The sequence below is a fragment of the Coregonus clupeaformis genome, chromosome 29 (genome assembly GCF_020615455.1).
Source record: "Coregonus clupeaformis isolate EN_2021a chromosome 29, ASM2061545v1, whole genome shotgun sequence".
NCBI lineage: Eukaryota > Metazoa > Chordata > Actinopteri > Salmoniformes > Salmonidae > Coregonus > Coregonus clupeaformis.
Genome location: NC_059220.1, coordinates 4978317 through 4998816, shown reverse-complemented (window position 1 = coordinate 4998816; position 20500 = coordinate 4978317). Strand labels below are relative to the sequence as shown.

General features: G+C 45.8%; 1 protein-coding gene across 1 annotated transcript in view; it reads right to left on the bottom strand.

The window, feature by feature from the left end:
- Window positions 1-19981, bottom strand: part of LOC121544607 (EMILIN-1) — a 76348-nt gene extending 56367 nt beyond the window's left edge. The window contains exon 1 of the mRNA XM_041854585.2: window positions 19378-19981. Within this exon, the coding sequence (XP_041710519.1) occupies window positions 19378-19526 (149 nt within the window). The 5' untranslated portion in view covers window positions 19527-19981. The remainder of the gene's footprint in view (window positions 1-19377) is intronic.
- Window positions 19982-20500: the final 519 nt, after the last annotated feature.

The window sequence follows — 20500 nt, the reverse complement described above, 5'->3', positions numbered from 1 at the left end:
CATACTGGGAGGTCTGTTCTCCATGCAGTCCTCTGCTAGCCTACATTACATACTGGGATGTCTGTTCTCCAGGCAGTCCTCTGCTAGCCTACATTACGTACTGGGAGGTCTGTTCTCCAGGCAGTCCTCTGCTAGTCTACATTACGTACTGGGAGGTCTGTTCTCCAGGCAGTCCTCTGCCAGCCTACATTACATACTGGGAGGTCTGTTCTCCAGGCAGTCCTCTGCTAGCCTACATTACATACTGGGAGGTCTGTTCTCCAGGCAGTCCTCTGCTAGCCTACATTACGTAGTGGGAGGTCTGTTCTCCAGGCAGTCCTCTGCCAGCCTACATTACATACTGGGAGGTCTGTTCTCCAGGCAGTCCTCTGCTAGCCTACATTACATACTGGGAGGTCTGTTCTCCAGGCAGTCCTCTGCTAGCCTACATTACATACTGGGAGGTCTCTTCTCCAGGCAGTCCTCTGCTAGCCTACATTAGATACTGGGAGGTCTGTTCTCCAGGCAGTCCTCTGCTAGCCTACATTACATACTGGGAGGTCTGTTCTCCAGGCAGTCCTCTGCTAGCCTACATTACGTACTGGGAGGTCTGTTCTCCAGGCAGTCCTCTGCCAGCCTACATTACATACTGGGAGGTCTGTTCTCCAGGCAGTCCTCTGCTAGCCTACATTACGTACTGGGAGGTCTGTTCTCCAGGCAGTCCTCTGCCAGCCTACATTACATACTGGGAGGTCTCTTCTCCAGGCAGTCCTCTGCTAGCCTACATTACATACTGGGAGGTCTGTTCTCCAGGCAGTCCTCTGCCAGCCTACATTACGTACTGGGAGGTCTGTTCTCCAGGCAGTCCTCTGCTAGCCTACATTACATACTGGGAGGTCTCTTCTCCAGGCAGTCCTCTGCCAGCCTACATTACATACTGGGAGGTCTGTTCTCCAGGCAGTCCTCTGCTAGCCTACATTACGTACTGGGAGGTCTGTTCTCCAGGCAGTCCTCTGCTAGCCTACATTACATACTGGGAGGTCTCTTCTCCAGGCAGTCCTCTGCCAGCCTACATTACGTACTGGGAGGTCTGTTCTCCAGGCAGTCCTCTGCTAGCCTACATTACGTACTGGGAGGTATTTTAGGCTAATAAAGAGAAGCAGCCTCAGGGCAGTACTACTTTACTGCCTGGTTACTCTGTAATTCTCTCTGCACCATCCACAGCCACGCAACACATCTGGGACACTGTGAGACTGTGATTTGAAGGAGTCAGGCGCAGGAGGGTAAATCACCGAATACAGAGTTTAATCCGTAGGACTCAGTTACGCTGGATAGCGTCAACAAAACACAGGCACACAGGGAACAATATCCCCGGAAATACAAGGTACAGGTAGCTCAACCGAGCTTCACTCAACTCACAAATAATAATAATATGCCATTTAGCAGGCGCTTTTATCCAAAGCGACTTACAGTCATGCGTGCATACATTATTATTTTTTTGCGTATGGGTGGTCCCGGGGATCGAACCCACTACCTTGGCGTTAAAAGAGCCGTGCTCTACCAGCTGAGCTACAGAGGACCACAATAACAATCACCCACAAGGACAAGGGGGCAGAGGGAACACTTATGCATGTACTAATGAGGGGATATGAACCAGGTGTGTGTAATAGACAAGACAAATGGAATGATGAGATATGGAGCGGCAGTGGCTAGTAGGCCGGTGACGACGAACGCCGAAGCCTGTCCGAACAAGGAAGGGAGGCAGCTTCGGAGGAAGTCGTGACAAACACCTTCCAACACTACAATGTTGATGTGGATTCAGTTCCTTTTATAAAGGAATGTAAATGTAGTGATAATGGTGAACAATAATATAATTGTACTGTCATCAGCGAAAAGACAGTCCATTCTTAATCAACGCTAAAATACTCTCTGGATCCACAACATCAACCATCACCAGGATAACACCACTGGGAGTATTCAAGACTAAGTTCTGCAACACAAATGAACAGTTTACCATGTGTGGCTTTGTCCCTTTCGGACAAGTGCTATCTGGAAAACAAATAAATACCAAATGTGCAAAATAAATAAACAGGCAAAAAGGGGACAGCCCTTCCAGTTTCAGATTCTGGCACACGTAAGCACTGGCCAGTACAAAAAACAGGCTCTGAACCTTCCCGGCATGGACAAACATCATTACCAGCTGGCCACAGGACCCCACGCTCTTATCAGCACAACAATATTGGGATACGCTGGGATGTGTTCGTCCAATTTCATTTCACATGCTGATCTGTAGATAAGACTGTTGTTCTCTTATCAGTTATCCCCAAACACATGTCAGAGAGAGAGAGAGAGACAAAAAAGGAGAGAGAGGGAGGGAGGGAGGGAGGGAGGGAGGGTGGGTGGGAAGGAAGGAGGGAAGGAGGGGGAGGGAAGGAGGTAGGGAGGGAGGGAGGGAGGAGGAGAGGGAGGGAGGAGGGAGGGGGGAGGGAGGGAGGGAGAGGGAGGGAGGGAGGGAGGAGGGAGGGAGGGAGGGAGGGAGGGAGGGAGGGAGGGAGGGAGGGAGGGAGGGAGGGAGGGAGGGAGAGAGTAAGAGAGAGGGGGAGGAAGGATAGCACAATGGTCACTCAACTTGGCTGTTCTCACATTTACTAGGAAGGGAGGGAGGGAGGGAGGGAGGGACAGAGTTCTACAACAGCAGATCCAGGGGGGACATCTCCAGGTGAGAGAAGGTAAGAGGGAGGAAAAACAGACAGACTGATGAGAGAGATAGAGGGAAAGATTGAGGGAGAGAAGGGGGAGAGAGAGTGAGAGATAAGGGAGAGAAGGGGGAGGGAGAGGGCCTGTCATATTCTCACTCCGTGGCATCTGTTTCTTCTCTAAACAGGACCTCCGTCAGCTACGAGAAGAGATCGGCTGAGGACAAACACTACAGCTGAAGTAGAGAGGAGGAAAAGGGGGGGAAGAGAGAGGGGGAAGAGAGAGGGAGAGGGGGGAAGAGAGATAGTGAGAGGGGGGAAGAGAGAGGGGGAAGAGAGGGGGAAGAGATAGGGAGAAGAGAGAGAGGGAGAGGGGGGAAGAGAGAGAGGGGAGAGGGGGAAGAGAGAGAGGGGAGGGGAGATGGGGTGAGGGGGGAAGATAGAGGGAGAGGGGGGAGAGAGAGGGACAGGGGGGAAGAGAGAGGGGGAAGAGAGAGGGGGAAGAGAGAGAGGGGGAAGAGATAGGGAGAAGAGAGAGGGGGAAGAGAGAGGGGGAAGAGAGAGAGGGAAGAGAGAGGGGGAAGAGAGAGAGGGAAGAGAGAGGGGGAAGAGATAGGGAGAAGAGAGAGAGGGAGAGGGGGGAAGAGAGAGGGGGAAGAGATAGGGAGAAGAGAGAGAGGGAGAGGGGGGAAGAGAGAGGGGGAAGAGAGAGAGGGAAGAGAGAGAGGGAAGAGAGAGGGGGAAGAGAGAGAGGGAGAGAGGGGGGAAGAGAGAGAGGGAGGGGAGAGGGGGAAGAGATAGGGAGAAGAGAGAGAGGGAGAGGGGGGAAGAGAGAGAGGGGAGAGAGGGGGAAGAGAGAGAGGGGAGGGGAGAGGGGGTGAGGGGGGAAGAGAGAGGGAGAGGGGGGAAGAGAGAGAGGGAGAGGGGGGAGAGAGAGAGGGAGAGGGGGGAGGGGAGAGAGGGAAGAGAGAGGAGGAGAGGGGGAAGACAAAGAGGGAGAGAGGGAGAAGAGAAGGGAGAGGGGGAAGAGAGAGGGGAAAAGGGGGAAGAGAGAGAGGGCGAGGGGGAGAGGGCGAGAGGGGGAAGAGAGAGAGGGAGAGGGGGGAAGAGAGAGGGGGAGAGGGGGGAGAGGGGGAGAGGAGGGAAGAGAGAGAGGGGAAGAGAGATGGGGTGAGGGGGGAAGAGAGAGGGAGAGGGGGGAAGGGACAGGGGGAGAGGGGGGAAGAGAGAGAGTTGAGGAGAAACAGGACAGATGTATCTAACTCATGCCAGGGACACAAATCCTCAGTTCTCTGGTCACAGCCAACCCACAGACTCTAAACCCCAAACCAGGGCTTCCCATTCTGGGTCAGCACATACTGGTGGGCTGCAGTCAATTACTGGATTTATTATTGGATCATGGTTTTGTGGATAGAAACATTAGCTTTAATGTGTTGATGTTCTAGGTGGGTCAACCTCCTAGAGAGGTTTGGGAAGCCCTACCTTAAACTGTTCCATATCTGGTCCCTTCAGGTAAACAGGGTTGTTTGTGACACAGACTTTCCTGACCGTCACACTTAAACAGTGTCAGCTGGTTCATCCATAAACAGGACAGTGGACGGTGGATGATGAGGACAAACTTCTGCACCATCTCAAATGCACTTGGAGGTTAGTGTGCACGTGCACACACACGTGTGTGTATATGTGGGTGTGTGTGTGTGTGTGTGTGTGTGCGTGCGTGCGTGCGTGCGTTCGTGTACGTGCGTACGTACGTGTGTGTGTGTGTACGTGTGTGTGTGTGTGTGTGTGTGTGTGCGTGTGTGCGTGCGTGCGTGCGTGCATGCGTGCGTGCGTGTGTGTACGTGCGTACGTACGTGTGTGTGTGTGTGTGTGTGTGTGTGTGTGTGTGTGTACGTGCGTACGTACGTGTGTGTGTGTGTGTGTGTGTGTGTGTGTGTGTGTGTGTATGTGTGTGTGTGTGTATGTGTGTGTGTGTGTGTGTGTGTGTGTGTGTGTGTGTGTGTGTGTGTGTGTGTGTGTGTGTGTGTGTGTGTGTGTGTGTGTGTGTGTGTGTGTGTGTGTGTGTGTGTGTGTATGTGTGTGTGTGTGTGTGTGTGTGTGTGTGTGTGTATGTGTGTGTGTGTGTGTGTGTGTGTGCGTTCGTGTGTAGTTCTATATCCCTGTCACCAACCAACTGTGGACAAAGTCATGGATCTGACTGAACAACACAGCAGTCTACCTAACACTGCCTTTCGCTACAGCTGGAACCCAGTGGCCTATTGATGTCATTTGTTGGGTGAGGTAGGCACTAGCCTTTCTTGGTAATTGCAGCAGTATAGCCTGTTCAAAACATTAAACTAGTTTGAAAGTGTTTTGTTTCATTCTGTTGAAACATTTTCTTTGGCCAAAATACACTGAGTGTACAACCAAGTAAAAACCAATAAGGAAAATAGGCTTTAAGGTTGTGCATATGCTACACCTCGAAATACAAGCAATAGTGTTTTTATCATTTGTTATAAGGCATATCACGAGCGCCCCGCTTATAAAACAGATCAGAGAGCTCTCCATGCAGAATGGGGCCAATATATAAACATAGGGACATGTTTTTATTTCTGCTCTACCCCGATCCCATGATAATTTCTATCAATAATACAACGGAAATATCGTTTTTTTTTTATTGGAAGGATACAAATTCTTGCAGTTTTACCATCTTACCACACTACTTCCCGCTGCAATGTTGGAACCACTAACTATAACTACTGCTGGAACCACTACATATCACTACAGCTAGAAACCACTACATATCACTACAGCTAGAAACCACTACATATCACTACAGCTAGAAACCACTACATATCACTACAGCTAGAAACCACTACATATCACTACAACTGGAACCACTACATATCACTACAGCTGGAACCACTACATATCACTACAACTGGAACCACTACATATCACTACAACTGGAACCACTACATATCACTACAACTGGAACCACTACATATCACTACAACTGGAACCACTACATATCACTACAACTGGAACCACTACATATCACTACAGCTAGAAACCACTACATATCACTACAACTGGAACCACTACATATCACTACAACTGGAACCACTACATATCACTACAACTGGAACCACTACATATCACTACAGCTAGAAACCACTACATATCACCACAGCTGGAACCACTACATATCACTACAGCTGGAACCACTACATATCACTACAACTGGAACCACTACATATCACTACAGCTGGAACCACTACATATCACCACAGCTGGAACCCCTAAATATCACCACAGCTGGAACCACTACATATCACCACAGCTGGAACCACTACATATCACCACAGCTGGAACCACGACATATCACTACAGCTGGAACCACTACATATCACTACAGCTGGAACCACTACATATCACTACAGCTAGAAACCACTACATATCACTACAGCTAGAAACCACTACATATCACTACAGCTAGAAACCACTACATATCACTACAGCTAGAAACCACTACATATCACTACAGCTAGAAACCACTACATATCACTACAACTGGAACCACTACATATCACTACAGCTGGAACCACTACATATCACTACAACTGGAACCACTACATATCACTACAACTGGAACCACTACATATCACCACAGCTGGAACCACTACATATCACCACAGCTGGAACCACAACATATCACCACAGCTGGAACCACTACATATCACTACAACTGGAACCACTACATATCACTACAACTGGAACCACTACATATCACTACAGCTAGAAACCACTACATATCACTACAACTGGAACCACTACATATCACTACAACTGGAACCACTACATATCACTACAGCTGGAACCACTACATATCACTACAGCTAGAAACCACTACATATCACTACAGCTAGAAACCATTACATATCACTACAGCTAGAAACCACTACATATCACTACAGCTAGAAACCACTACATATCACTACAACTGGAACCACTACATATCACTACAACTGGAACCACTACATATCACTACAACTGGAACCACTACACATCACTACAACTGGAACCACTACATATCACTACAGCTGGAACCACTACATATCACCACAGCTGGAACCACTACATATCACTACAGCTAGAAAACACTACATATCACTACAGCTAGAAACCACTACATATCACTACAGCTAGAAACCACTACATATCACTACAACTGGAACCACTACATATCACTACAACTGGAACCACTACATATCACTACAGCTGGAATAACTACACATCACCACAGTTGGAACCATTACATATCACTACAACTGGAACCACTACATATCACTACAGCTGGAATAACTACACATCACCACAGTTGGAACCACTACATATCACTACAGCTAGAAACCACTACATATCACTACAACTGGAACCACTACATATCACCACAGCTGGAACCACTACATATCACCACAGCTGGAACCACAACATATCACCACAGCTGGAACCAATACATATCACTACAGCTGGAACCACTACATATCACCACAGCTGGAACCACTACATATCACTACAGCTGGAACCACTACATATCACCACAGCTGGAACCACTACATATCACTACAGCTGGAACCACTACATATCACCACAACTGGAACCACTACATATCACTACAGCTAGAAACCACTACATATCACTACAGCTAGAAACCACTACATATCACTACAGCTGGAACCCCTACATATCACCACAGCTGGAACCACAACATATCACCACAGCTGGAACCACTTTAGAGAAGCAGCCAAGTCTTCAGCCTGGCATCAAGATAACTGCCACTGAGAGAGATAGAGAGAGAGAGAGAGAGAGAGAGAGAGAGAGAGAGAGAGAGAGAGAGAGAGAGAGAGAGAGAGAGAGAGAGAGAGAGAGAAAGAGAGATTGAGAGACTTGAAGAGAGTGAATTTGAGAGAGCAATTTTGGTAGACATTTCTAAATAAATGTCCCAATACTGCGGCGATAACTACCTCAATGGTGCCTTGCAGGTGTAATAATGTGAGAATTAGCAGAATCACTCTCTGAGGAAACACAACTCAGAGAGTGAGGGGAGAGAGAGAGTGAGAGAATAAGAGAGTGAGAGAGAGAGAGACAGAGAGAGGCAGAGAGAGAGTGAGAGAGAGAGAGAGAGAGAGAAGGAAGGAAGGAAGGAAGGAAGGAAGGAAGGAAGGAAGGAAGGAAGGAAGGAAGGAAGGAAGGAAGGAAGGAAGGAAGGAAGGAAGGAAGGAAGGAAGGAAGGAAGGAAGGAAGGAAGGAAGGAAGGAAGGAAGGAAGGAAGGAAGGAAGGAAGGAAGTGGGTTAAAGAGAGAGAGAGAGAGAGAGAGAGAGAGAGAGAGAGCGAGAGAGAGAGAGAGAGAGAGAGAGAGAGAGAGAGAAGGGAGACAGTCATCAAGACAATGCTATCAATATGGATACCTAACTAACTGAGAAGAACTTCTTATATACACTAAAAGTCACTAAAAGTGCACTAAGTCACTAAATGCACTAAAAGTCATTAAAGTGCAATAAAGTCACTAAATGCACTGAATGTCACTAAATGCACAAAACATCTGGAATATAATAAAGAGGATAAAACAGATAGTGGGAAATCAATCAGCAGTACCCTAACACTGATGGACTGTAATACACACCCTGCCATCAGGGCCTGAATGGCTGAATACACACCAAACTAACACAATGTGATGGACTGTAGTAAACATGAGCTATAGGAAGCTCCCACCCTGCCATCAGGGCGTGAATGGCTGAATACACACCAAACTAACACAATGTAATGGACTGTAGTAAACATGAGCTATAGGAAGCTCCCACCCTGCCATCAGGGCCTGAATGGCTGAATACACACCAAACTAACACAATGTGATGGACTGTAGTAAACATGAGCTATAGGAAGCTCCCACCCTGCCATCAGGGCGTGAATGGCTGAATACACACCAAACTAACACAATGTAATGGACTGTAGTAAACATGGGTCTATAGGAAGCTCCCACCCTGCCATCAAGGCCTGAATGGCTGAATACACACCAAACTAACACAATGCAACAGAAACACTTTTTTTTTTAAATATTAAAACATACAATATACTTGCAGTGAAGCCCCTCAACATTTACATCATATTCAGTCATCCAACAGACTCCCATCCAGAGCGACCCACAGAAGCAACCAGGGTCAATGCCCTGCTCAAGGGAACGTCGACAGATCTCCCACATGGTAAAAAACGGGAACCCGAACCAGCAACCTATCAGCCACCGGCCCAAGCTCCCAACCGCCAGGCCACCATGTGGGACTTTATTTTTTTACTTTTATCTTTGAACGTCATTCTATCCCCCGCCTAGCAACTCCACTCCCACTTGTCTCAAATTCCACATCCCAATACACAAACACACACACATTCACACAAACACACACAGGGAAAATGAGCTGTCCACCAACCACATCATCTTGAATGAGCCTGACCAGAATTGCACAGGCCTCTTCCATGACAAAGAGCAACACATTCCAAAGAAAACTCGGAGAACCCAGAGAACCCGAGACAGAAAGGGCACGAAAGGCCTGAGAGACACTGACTTATTGAACCATTTATCAGCACCAGTGTTGAAAGGTGTTAGCGAAGCAGCTTTGATGTTGTGGATCTAGCTAGGGGTCATTGGCTTATGTCAGATAGCGTGTCGATTCCGCCTGCAATGATCTGTCTCATTTCTCGCAAAGAGTTATGGGATAGCTTGAAAGTAATTTGGCTACATTGTGCTGTCTAACGTTTGAAAATATTAGCTAGGTGCCATCGCCTAATGAACCCCATTTCATCCTCAAAATAGGCTGAATTAATCAATGCTAAAACAATACATCTGTAAATAATGTTGATGTGTTTTGGTTAAGGACGTCTTAGTCGCACCAGTTCACATCTAGCTAATGAGTTGTGTGCTTCAATGAGCAGTATTTCTGAAGTTTGACAATGGGCACAAATGCTAGCATAAAAATGGCCAACATTAGCTTGCTACTGAGTCAGCCACAGAAACGATGCTGCTAACCAACCACCTACTTAGTGCTGCACACACAATGTTGAATGCTTCCGACAAAAAGCTAGCTAGCAAGCTACTGTAGTTTCTGCTTACATTATTATGAGTTTTAATGAAGCAGCTGTTCAGCCAGTGTCATTTGCTGACTGCTCAGCTGACCCAACGACAAAAAGTAACGTTAGCGATCGCGGAGAAACATGCCGATCTACGGGCTGATTTCTGACAGTAAGCTAAGCAGCTGATCACGTCACTGCACTGGCAGTGGCAACCGACGTCCTTGCACATCATTTTTTGCGGAGAAAGCAACCGCTTCGTTTTGTATTTTCTCACAATTGCAAACAATTAAATCACAACGTTTGTAACAATTTAGCTAGTTATTCTGCCTTTTTCACGGAGAGTCATGTGAGAGCGCAGTGATATAAAAAATAAGGAACTATGTTGTCATTTGTTTGAACGGCGGATGCTGTGGAATAATTAAATGTTAATATGAGCTCCACGTCCGACAAAACAGATCGGTTGAGGGACGAGTGTGGCGTAGGAGTGACGGCCAGGGGTGCGATAAATCTGTTGCTAACTCCTATAAGAACACACAACCCAAACACAGACATTGTTATATCCAGTGTTTCTTTGCCTAAGATCAAATAACTCCAATAAATGTCTAAACTGTTGAATTGGTGATCTCTTGCCTTTTCACACCCATTTCTCTTGCCAGGTCTCAATATGGCTGGAATTGTGTTGTTAAATCAGGGGTGACCAACTCTAGCCCTCATGAGTCACAGTCCTGCTGGTAACCCTTTTTCCAGAGAATGTCATTGATCTACTTGAGACTCAACACGTTGTCCAGGTATTCGCTAATCAGTCTCAGATTAGAAATGAAAGATGAAAACCAGCAGACACTACAACCTTCAAGGTGTTCGGCACCCCTGCTCCAAACCAGATCAACCTAGACGCCCTTCTATAGTCAGGTTAGTATTTCTCCCACTGGTGGTTAAGGTTAGTCTTTTTCCCACTGGTGGTTAAGGTTAGGATTATGGGAGGGTTAGCTGATCCTACATCTGTGTCAACAGAGAACTTCTACCTGTCCTCCAAGTACTGGGTTCAAGTGGAGGTCATCATTTTACAGGACACCTGTGTTTTGACCCTTGTCCCTTGATCTCTGACCTGTATCCCACCACCACTGGTAACCCCGTATAAAGCTGTGGACCAGGCATGCCCTCGGCTCACTGTGTCTGACCATTAGTAACCATGCCCTCAGGCAGGGTAGGGGCTGGACTGGTGTCTTCCATACCTGTGTCCCAGTTCACAACATTTTCAATCGATGATTTTGTTATTTCTTCAAAGTAAGTAATTTACCTACATTTTCTACTACAATTATTCATATTTTTGGAAAAACACTTCAGTTATTGGGAAATGTTAAGTGTTCATTTACAGTTTATAGTTTGTAAAGTGGACAGAAAATAATACCCTCTGCGAAAGTTAGAAGACATCACCAAAAGTTGAATGCACACAGTTGAGAAGAAAGCTGACTTGAGAGCTAAAATATTTTGGCAGAGCAGAGCATGAGAGTTGAGCAGAGGGCATTGAGAAGTTCCTATTTCAGAGACCCTGAGCATAAAATCTCTGTTCCATCTGAGTGCTGCATTCTTTGATAAATGTGATTATGGTTTTGTGGCTTTCCTTTAAAATACATATTTGATGCATGCATCACGAGTCAAACCCCATCGACCAGTCAGTCATTCAGAAGACAGAAAAACAAGATGTAGCACAGCGGGAGAAATAAATCTACTTAAAAAGTCAATAGGCTCAACTCCACACACACAAACACACACATACACACACACTTCTTGTGGAATATTTTGACATCTGTTATAACAAAGAGTTCAAACAGGCTAGAAAGCCCTGGCACCCAAACAGCTTACTAGACAAAGCTTACTGCTCCCCAAACAGGCTAGAAAGCCCTGGCATCCAGACTCAGTTCACTGCTCTCCAAACAGGCTAGAAAGCCCCGGCACCCAGACTCAGTTTACTGCTCCCCAAACAGGCTAAAAAGCCCCGGCACCCAGACTCAGTTTACTGCTCCCCAAACAGGCTAGAAAACCCCGGCACCCAGACTCGGCTTACTGATCCCCAAACAGGCTAAAAAGCCCTGGCGCTCAGACTCAGTTTACTGATCCCCAAACAGGCTAAAAATTCCTGGAGCCTACTCCCCAAACAGACTGTCCATTTCACAGACAGCCAAAGTACATCAACAAACACAAGCACCCATCTTTGACAAAAAGTTTGGACCCCTAGCACAGTGTTTCTCAACTCCAGTCCTTGAGTATCACCAACAGCACACATTTGTGTTGTAGCCCCCGACAAGCACAACTGATTCAACATATCAGTTAATCATCAAGTCCTCAATGAGTTGAATCAGGTATTTTTGTCTGGGGCTACAACAAAAATGTGTGCTGTTGGGGTACTGGAGGGCTTAAGTTGGGAAACACTGCCCTAGCACTACAATAACACACAAACCCATACTAAATGTGTATTAACTATATGGTACATAGCTCACTCTGATTTGCATGGGAATTGACGGTAGGGAATTCCACCGATTCGGTGCCTCTTGAGAAGTGTAACTCATTTTAACATTCTGTCATGAAGACCACATGTTCAACTTCATAAAAAACATGTTTTACCATCTCAAGAGGTTAAATAAAAACCTATTAAGTGCCAGATAAAGTAACAGGGTTGACCGTAACAGGGTTGACGAGTTCATCTTAAATCAGCCATAAATCCCCTCGTGAAAGGGGGAATGGAAGCTTGGAGTTCAACACCATAGTCCCCTGCAAGCTCATCACCAAGCTAGGGACCCTGGGACTGAACCTCTCCCTCTGCAACTAGATACTGGACTTCCTGACGGGTCGGCTCCAGGTGGTGAGGGTAGACAACAACATCTCCACCATGCTAACCCTCAACATGGGGGCCCCTCAGAGTTGTGTACTTAGTCCCCTCCTGTGCTCCCTGTTCCCTGCGCCTCTTCCCCTTCAGGTGGCTGAAAATATTTGGCGTGTGCTCTCAGATCCTCAAAAAGTTCTACAGCTGCACCATCGAGAGCATCTTGACTGGCTGCATCACCGCTTGGTATGGCAATTGCACCGCCCTTGACTGCAAAGCGCTACAAAGGGTGGTGCGGACAGCCCAGTACATCACTGGGGCCGAGCTCCCTGCCATCCAGGACCTCTATCACAGGCGGTGTCAGAGAAAGGCCCAGAAAATTGTCAAAGACTCCAGCCACCCAAGCCATAGACAAGGGTTCTTCAATTCCGGTCCTGGAGGGCCGAAACACTTCTGTTTTTTATTTCTACCTGGTAGTTAATTGCACTCACCTGGTGTCCCAGGTCTGAATTAGCCCCTGATTAAAAGGAGAGGATGAAAAACAGAGGTGTTTCGGCCCTCCAGGACCGGAATTGAAGAACCCTGCCATTGACTGTTCATTTCATGCTACCGTCCGGCAAATGGTGCCGGAGCATCAGCTCTCGAATCAACAGGCTCCGAGACAGCTTCTACCCCCAAGCCAAAAGACTGCTAAATAGTCAATTAATGGTACCCAAACTATCTGCACTGACCCTACGCACACTCACTAGACTTTATATACACACCATATACATTTACATTTTTAGTCATTTAGCAGACATTCTTATCCAAAGCGACATACAGTTAGTGAGTGCACACATTTTTTCATACTGGCCCCACGTGGGAAACGAACCCACAACCCTGGCATTGCAAGCGCCATGCTCTACCAACTGAGCTACACGGGGCCACATACACACTCACTCACACACACTACACTGTCACTCCCACACAAAACCCTCACACATTCATAAACCCTACATACACACACACACACACACACACTTTTACACTCATCATTTGCTGCTGCTGCTCTGTTCTTTATTTTACTCGTATTATTATCTATCCTGTTGCCTAGTCACTGCCTTATTTTACATATCTACCTCAAGTATGTCGTACCTCTGCACGTTGATCTGGTACTAGTATTCCCTGTATATAGCTCCACTTTGATCTGGTACTGGTACTCCCTGTTTACAGCTCCATCCTTGTGTATTTTATATTATTCCCATTGTGTTAATTACAATTTATATATTTATTTTTCTGCATCGTTGGGAAAAGTTCGTAAGCAAGCATTTCACTGTAAAGTCTACTCCAGTTGTATTTGGCGCATGTGATAAATACAATTTGATTTGATTTGTGTGCAAGGGTGTTTTAAATGCAAGCTTCACCTAAAAATGTTTTGCTAAAAAATTACTATCCTGTCTTTGTATGGTTAACAGGGTTGACATGTTGTGTTCGACCCACTCAGTTTTCCACCACCAAACACCTGAAAATGGCAAAAAAGTGTCAAACCAGCTCACCTGCATTTACACTATGATTTGACTATTAGATGTTCAATGTTTCTTCTAAAAAATATATTTTGAATGAGAGTTCAGTTCACGCAACAGGTTCGCCCTTAGAATGAGCGACAGCCATAAATTAATCACTAATCACATTAAATAAATAATAATCTTCAGAAATGACTTTGTCAAAGCAACACAATAACTAGGGCTTTACAATGATGGTCAAACTTAGATACTTTTTTGTTTTAAGTGGGTTGAAATCTTCCTAAACGTAACACAGGGTTGACGGAAGGCCATGTCAAAATGCTGAATTTTGGCACTTTAGCAAGCCTTTATCCATATAGAAAAATCTGATTGATTGAATTCTCCATGAGGTCTATATTAAAGGGCATATAACTGGCTTTTAAAGTTCAATATTGGTGCACAATTTCAACTTAAAATATCAAAGGGCACTCGTTTAGTGGAACGACCCGGTACTCTTACAGTTGAAGAGCCTGCGTTATGTGTTCAGGCAGAAGCTCATCCTTCCTCAGCTATAAATCAAATCAAATCAAATTATATTGGTCACATACACATATTTAGCAGATGTTATTGCGGGTGGTAGTGAAATGCTTGTAAAAAAAAATATTAGGAGCTAGAAGCAGAGCTGTCATGTCTGTCGGCGCCATCTTATAAACCTGGAGTTCAAAGTTCAACAGTTGCCATCAGTGCCAGTCAGAGATGGGCGCATTATCATGCTGTGGTCAAAGGCGTCAGATACTGTATCTGCATGTCCCTCAGGGGTCCACAGTGTTAATAATGTCAGTGTTTCCTAATCATGGTCCTAGGGAGCCAAAGGGGTGCACATTTCTGTTAATGCCCTTGTGATAACAAAGTTGATTCAACCAATAAACTCATCATCAGTCCAAGCAGGTGTCGGAGTGCTAGGGAAAAAACGACAATGTGGGTCCATTTGGGTCCCCAGGACCAGGACTGAGAAAAACTGCTCTATGTTTTCTAACTCCTCATCAGACAGGCAGGGAGTCAGAGTCACACTCGTCAGGTCAGAGATCACTCCTCAGGTCAGAGATCATGTCATGCATAATATCCGACACTACCTTTTTAATTCTATGCGCTATGCATTTTGTCTTGGATTTTGGCATCACAACAATGAAGTGTAAGGGGGCTCTAGTTTTTTAGTTGGACTGTAACTTTATATTTACCACCTGGGTCCTGTTTCAGTAATAGTGAAATCAGACCATCTTGCTGAGTATCTGATAGTTTACCATTTTTAAAGGAGTGGTTAAAACATGCTAATAGTGGATCTTTGAGTAGATCAAAAAAAGTTTGATATACCTCATCCCTAGAGTTTTTCCCGAACTTAAAGGCTTTAATTGCGTCAAGAAGTTCCTCTTTTGTAATTTGGCCTTCACATGAGTCTTTCTGTACAGCTGTTCATTAATAGATACAAAAATCCTTACAATTAACTTCAGTTAGTGGATATGGAGGAGACTGAAACGAAAACACATGATTAAAGTACTTTGCTTCCTCTTTCAAAATATAGTTTGGTGAATCATGGATCACTCCGTCATTTGTAACAGGGGCGGTAGATAGCTTAGTGGTTAAGAGCGTTGTGCAAGTAACCGAAAGGTCGCTGGTTCTAATCGCCTAGGTGAAAAGTCTGTCTATGTGCCCTTGAGCAAGACCTAATTGCTCCTGTAAGTCGCTCTGGATAAGAGCGTCTGCTAAATTGTAAATGATAGGTATAATCCTGTTACTCTGGTTGTGTAAGTTGCTGTTTTAACATAACTCTGTGCCTGATCCATCACGGCTGTGCAAATCTCATGTTCTTACTTTTTTTTTTTTTTTGTCATTTAGCAGACACTCTGATCCAGAGCGACTTACAGGAGCAATTCAGGTTAAGTGCCTTGCTCAAGGGCACAGCGACAGATTTTTCACCTAGTCGGCTCGGGGATTAGAACCAGCGACCTTTCGGTTACTGGCACAACGCTCTTAACCACTAAGCTACCTGTCGCCCCAACATCCACCCTCTGCACGCTGAAATTTGAATGTTCGGATGCAAGGTGTCTCTGTTCCGAACGAAGTCTCTCCTTATCCTCTATTCTAAGAGCTGACAGTACTTAGTACTCGCATGAGAACACAGAGGACACCGAATATTTGGCCACCTCATCCAGTAGATATCTGTTGGTTCAACACATTGAGACAGTTGTGGTGGAACCAGCCATGACTAAGCATTTATAGGTCTACTATATAAGACCTCTGTTTATCTCTGTATTTCAAAGCTCTCTGCCCAACACTCAAGAGTGTGGGGTCGACCAGCTTCATTATTGCAGAGCACTCACTCTGTTCATTTGAGTGTGTGGTGTGACCTGCTCCTTTACTAATACTTTATGAATAAAGTAATATCCTGATTGGTGATTGACCTTGTCTCTCCTCATTGCTTAATTAGAATTTCCACGACACAAGTTTCTGGACATTCTTTTTGGTAGCATTTCTATGTTGATGATTAAACAATATTTTGTGAATTTTTCCCCATATTCCATCCAGTTCGCTTTATTTTTATAATATATTACACTTGATCTTTCTTGAATAAGTTCCTCCATTTATTTTTTGTTTTTCCTCTAACTTATTCTGTGCCGCTATGGTACAGTTTTTATTGGTATCTGTCTGTACTGTTAGTTCCTCTATATCCTTTGTTAGCATGATCACACTTCACCTAAATTGGTTTTGTTTCAAATATGAGTTTTGAATTGCATGGCCTCTAAAGGCACATTTAAAAGTGTCCCATACAATAAGGGGTCCTGCTGTACCTATGTTACGTAGGGAAAAAGTCAGTTATAAATTCTGTCTTGGTTAAAAACAAGTGTCATCCAGTAGACTTTAATTCCAGTTCCAATATCCTCGCCCACGTGGAAATTCTGTAAGAGTAAAGGACAGTATGTGATGGTCCGACCGCATTCTGTCCCCTAGCAACACTTTTTAAACTTTTGGTGCCAGCGAAAATGCCATAAGAAAGTAGTCAAACAACTAGCTTGGTTGAGCTTCCGCCATGTATATCTCACTAGGTCACATGTATCTGTTTATATTTCATGTTTTATTGTTAAATGTTATTATCTGTATCTCCTGATCGCTAAATGGAATAGATATATAATAATATCATTGTAAAAGTGGTCACACAGTAAGTTATGGTCTACTGACTGCATGGCCGCTTTTACAATAATATTAATAATAATAATAATAATAATAATAATAATAATAATAATAATAATAATAATAATAATACATGCCATTTAGCAGATGCTTTTATCCAAAGCAACTTACTATCATGCGTGCATTTACATTTTACGTACGGGTGGTCCCGATAATCAAACCCACTACCCTGGCATTGCAAGCACCATTATCTACCAACAGACGATGAGGGAAGCCCTACAGACAATGGGGGAACTCGTACAGACGATGGGGGAAGCCCTACAGACGATGAGGGAAGCCCTACAGACAATGGGGGAACTCATACAGACGATGGGGGAACCCCTACAGACGATGGGGGAAGCCCTACAGACGATGGGGGAAGCCCTACAGACGATGAGGGAAGCCCTACAGACAATGGGGGAACTCGTACAGACGATGGGGGAACCCCTACAGACGATGGGGGAACCCCTACAGACGATGGGGGAAGCCCTACAGACGATGGGGGAACTCATACAGACGATGGGGGAAGCCCTACAGACGATGAGGGAAGCCCTACAGACAATGGGGGAACTCGTACAGACGATGGGGGAACCCCTACAGACGTTGGGGGAAGCCCTACAGACGATGGGGGAAGCCCTACAGACGATGAGGGAAGCCCTACAGACAATGGGGGAACTCATACAGACGATGGGGGAAGCCCTACAGACGATGAGGGAAGCCCTACAAACAATGGGGGAACTCGTACAGACGATGGGGGAACCGCTACAGACGATGGGGGAAGCCCTACATACGATGGGGGAAGCCCTACAGACAATGGGGGAACTCGTACAGACGATGGAGGAAGCCCTACAGACGATGAGGGAAGCCCTACAGACAATGGGGGAACTCATACAGACGATGGGGAAACCCTACAGACGATGAGGGAAGCCCTACAGACAATGGGGGAACTCGTACAGACGATGGGGGAACCCCTACAGACGATGGGGGAAGCCCTACAGACGATGGGGGAAGCCCTACAGACGATGAGGGAAGCCCTACAGACAATGGGGGAACTCATACAGACGATGGGGGAAGCCCTACAGACGATGAGGGAAGCCCTACAGACAATGGGGTAACTCATACAGACGATCGGGGAACCCCTACAGACGATGGGGGAAGCCCTACAGACGATGGGGGAAGCCCTACAGACAATGGGGGAACTCGTACAGACGATGGGGGAAGCCCTACAGACGATGAGGGAAGCCCTACAGACAATGGGGGAACTCATACAGACGATGGGGGAAGCCCTACAGACAATGAGGGAAGCCTTGTGTGCGTTGGAGTGTGTGTGCGTTGGTGTGTGTGTGCGTGTGTGTGCATGTGTGTGTGTGCGTGCGTGCGTGTGTGTATGTGTGATTCACTGGGGTTATTAGACACTATGACTCCTTTATAGAGCTCCTGTAAGCCCCCTCAGTGAGTGGGAGGAGAAAGGCTGTTTTCATGGAACATTTGGATGAGGGAAGGACTGCTCATCTGTGTTACATTTAGTCTCACTCTCAGCAACACACACAGAGAGAGAGAGAGAGAGAGAGAGAGAGAGAGAGAGAGAGAGAGAGAGAGAGAGAGAGAGAGAGAGAGAGGCAGAGAGAGAGAGAGAAAAAGAGAGAGAGAGAGAGCGAGAGAGAGAGAGAGAGAGAGAGAGAGACACTACTCCAGCAGACTATCTTTGATGTTTATAGTTTAGACTTCATGGGTGAGAAAAGAAAGAAGCACCTTAGTAGTAAAACAACTAATAGCCCAGTTTCTTAGAGAATAACGGTTGTGGGTAATTTAAACACAAATTATTGTTTTCTTTACCCCTGAATTCCTTTATCGTGTTACACCTGCACTCCAAATGAGACACACATTTCTAGCCTGCTCCTTTCACAGAGTTGAGCTCTTTAGCTGAGTAATCAGCTTTGACAGATTCAACGCATCAACATCAGCTTCTGCCATATGTTTGGTATACCGTTTGACATCAGAGTGAGTGAAGTGAGAGTGCGTGAGTGCGTTGTGTGTTTGTGTCTGTCTGTGTCTTTGTGTGTGTATTACCTGTGTCTGCTTGCCGCCCGGACGCCGTTCTGTGGCAGCGCCTGGGTCTGTCCGGAGTAGAGATTATACCGCTGCGGGTATGATGCACACCGAACTTCCCCGAACCATGTCAACACCCACAGGAAAATAAACACAACTAGTCCCGCCATCCCTCCACACGAAACAACAAAACCTAACTTCTAAGTGAAACTCGGTAAATAATCCTCCCGTTTGTCAATGAACTTTTATTCCACAAGAATAGCGGAGAAGTAAATTCCGATCAGCCTTGACGCACTGTCCCTCTCCAGAGTCGGGTAAGTCCATACTATCGACCCATAGTTAGGCTACAGCGGGAGACGATATCTCCAACCCGTCTTCACTTCAACATCGATACTATAGTCCCCTGATTGATAGCACTTATATATTGCTTTCAAGTATGTCCAAAAGCAGCTGCTATTCACTTTATAATTCTTGTAAATGTGCTAAGGCACTCCGAGGCACATCTGTGAGCCTGCTGTTATTTTCCCGACGTTCAAATAAGCTACAGTTTCTGAGAAAAAGTTTTGCTTTTAGTCATTTAGTAAAAAGTTATTGCGAAGCAAAGCTGCACGGAAGGTGGCTTGCGTTTGAAGCGCAGCAGAAACTGAATGACTTCTCTCCCGCTAACCAATTCCCCTCCTCTCTCATTATTCCCTCCCTCCTTTAGTGCGTTTTCCGACCCCTCCCTAGGCTACCTATCCAGCCCTTATGGACATTTTGCACAGATCTAGGACCAGCTTTAACTCCCCAAATTCAGGTCAGGGGAAACTCTAAATTGACTTTAGATCAGTGCCTAGGAACCACTTGGGCTAATTGAACTCCCGAATGAGAACATCGTCTATATTTACAGTCACTTGCTGCTTCAGGGAACTCGCGCATGCATTACGCTTATCTGACCGCAGCACCGGTATACACGGTATCTGCTCCTGGACAAACGGATGAGTGTTCTTTAAAAGTAACTGAGGAGTGAGGTGTGTTTAGCTAAGGATGTCTGTGAAAACGTCTCTGTGCGAAAGAGACTGGGAAGATGATTCTGGACAGAATGTATCTCCTCATCTGAAGGCCCCGTGGGTTCCTCGATAAGAGGTTAAAATCAAGTTCCTTC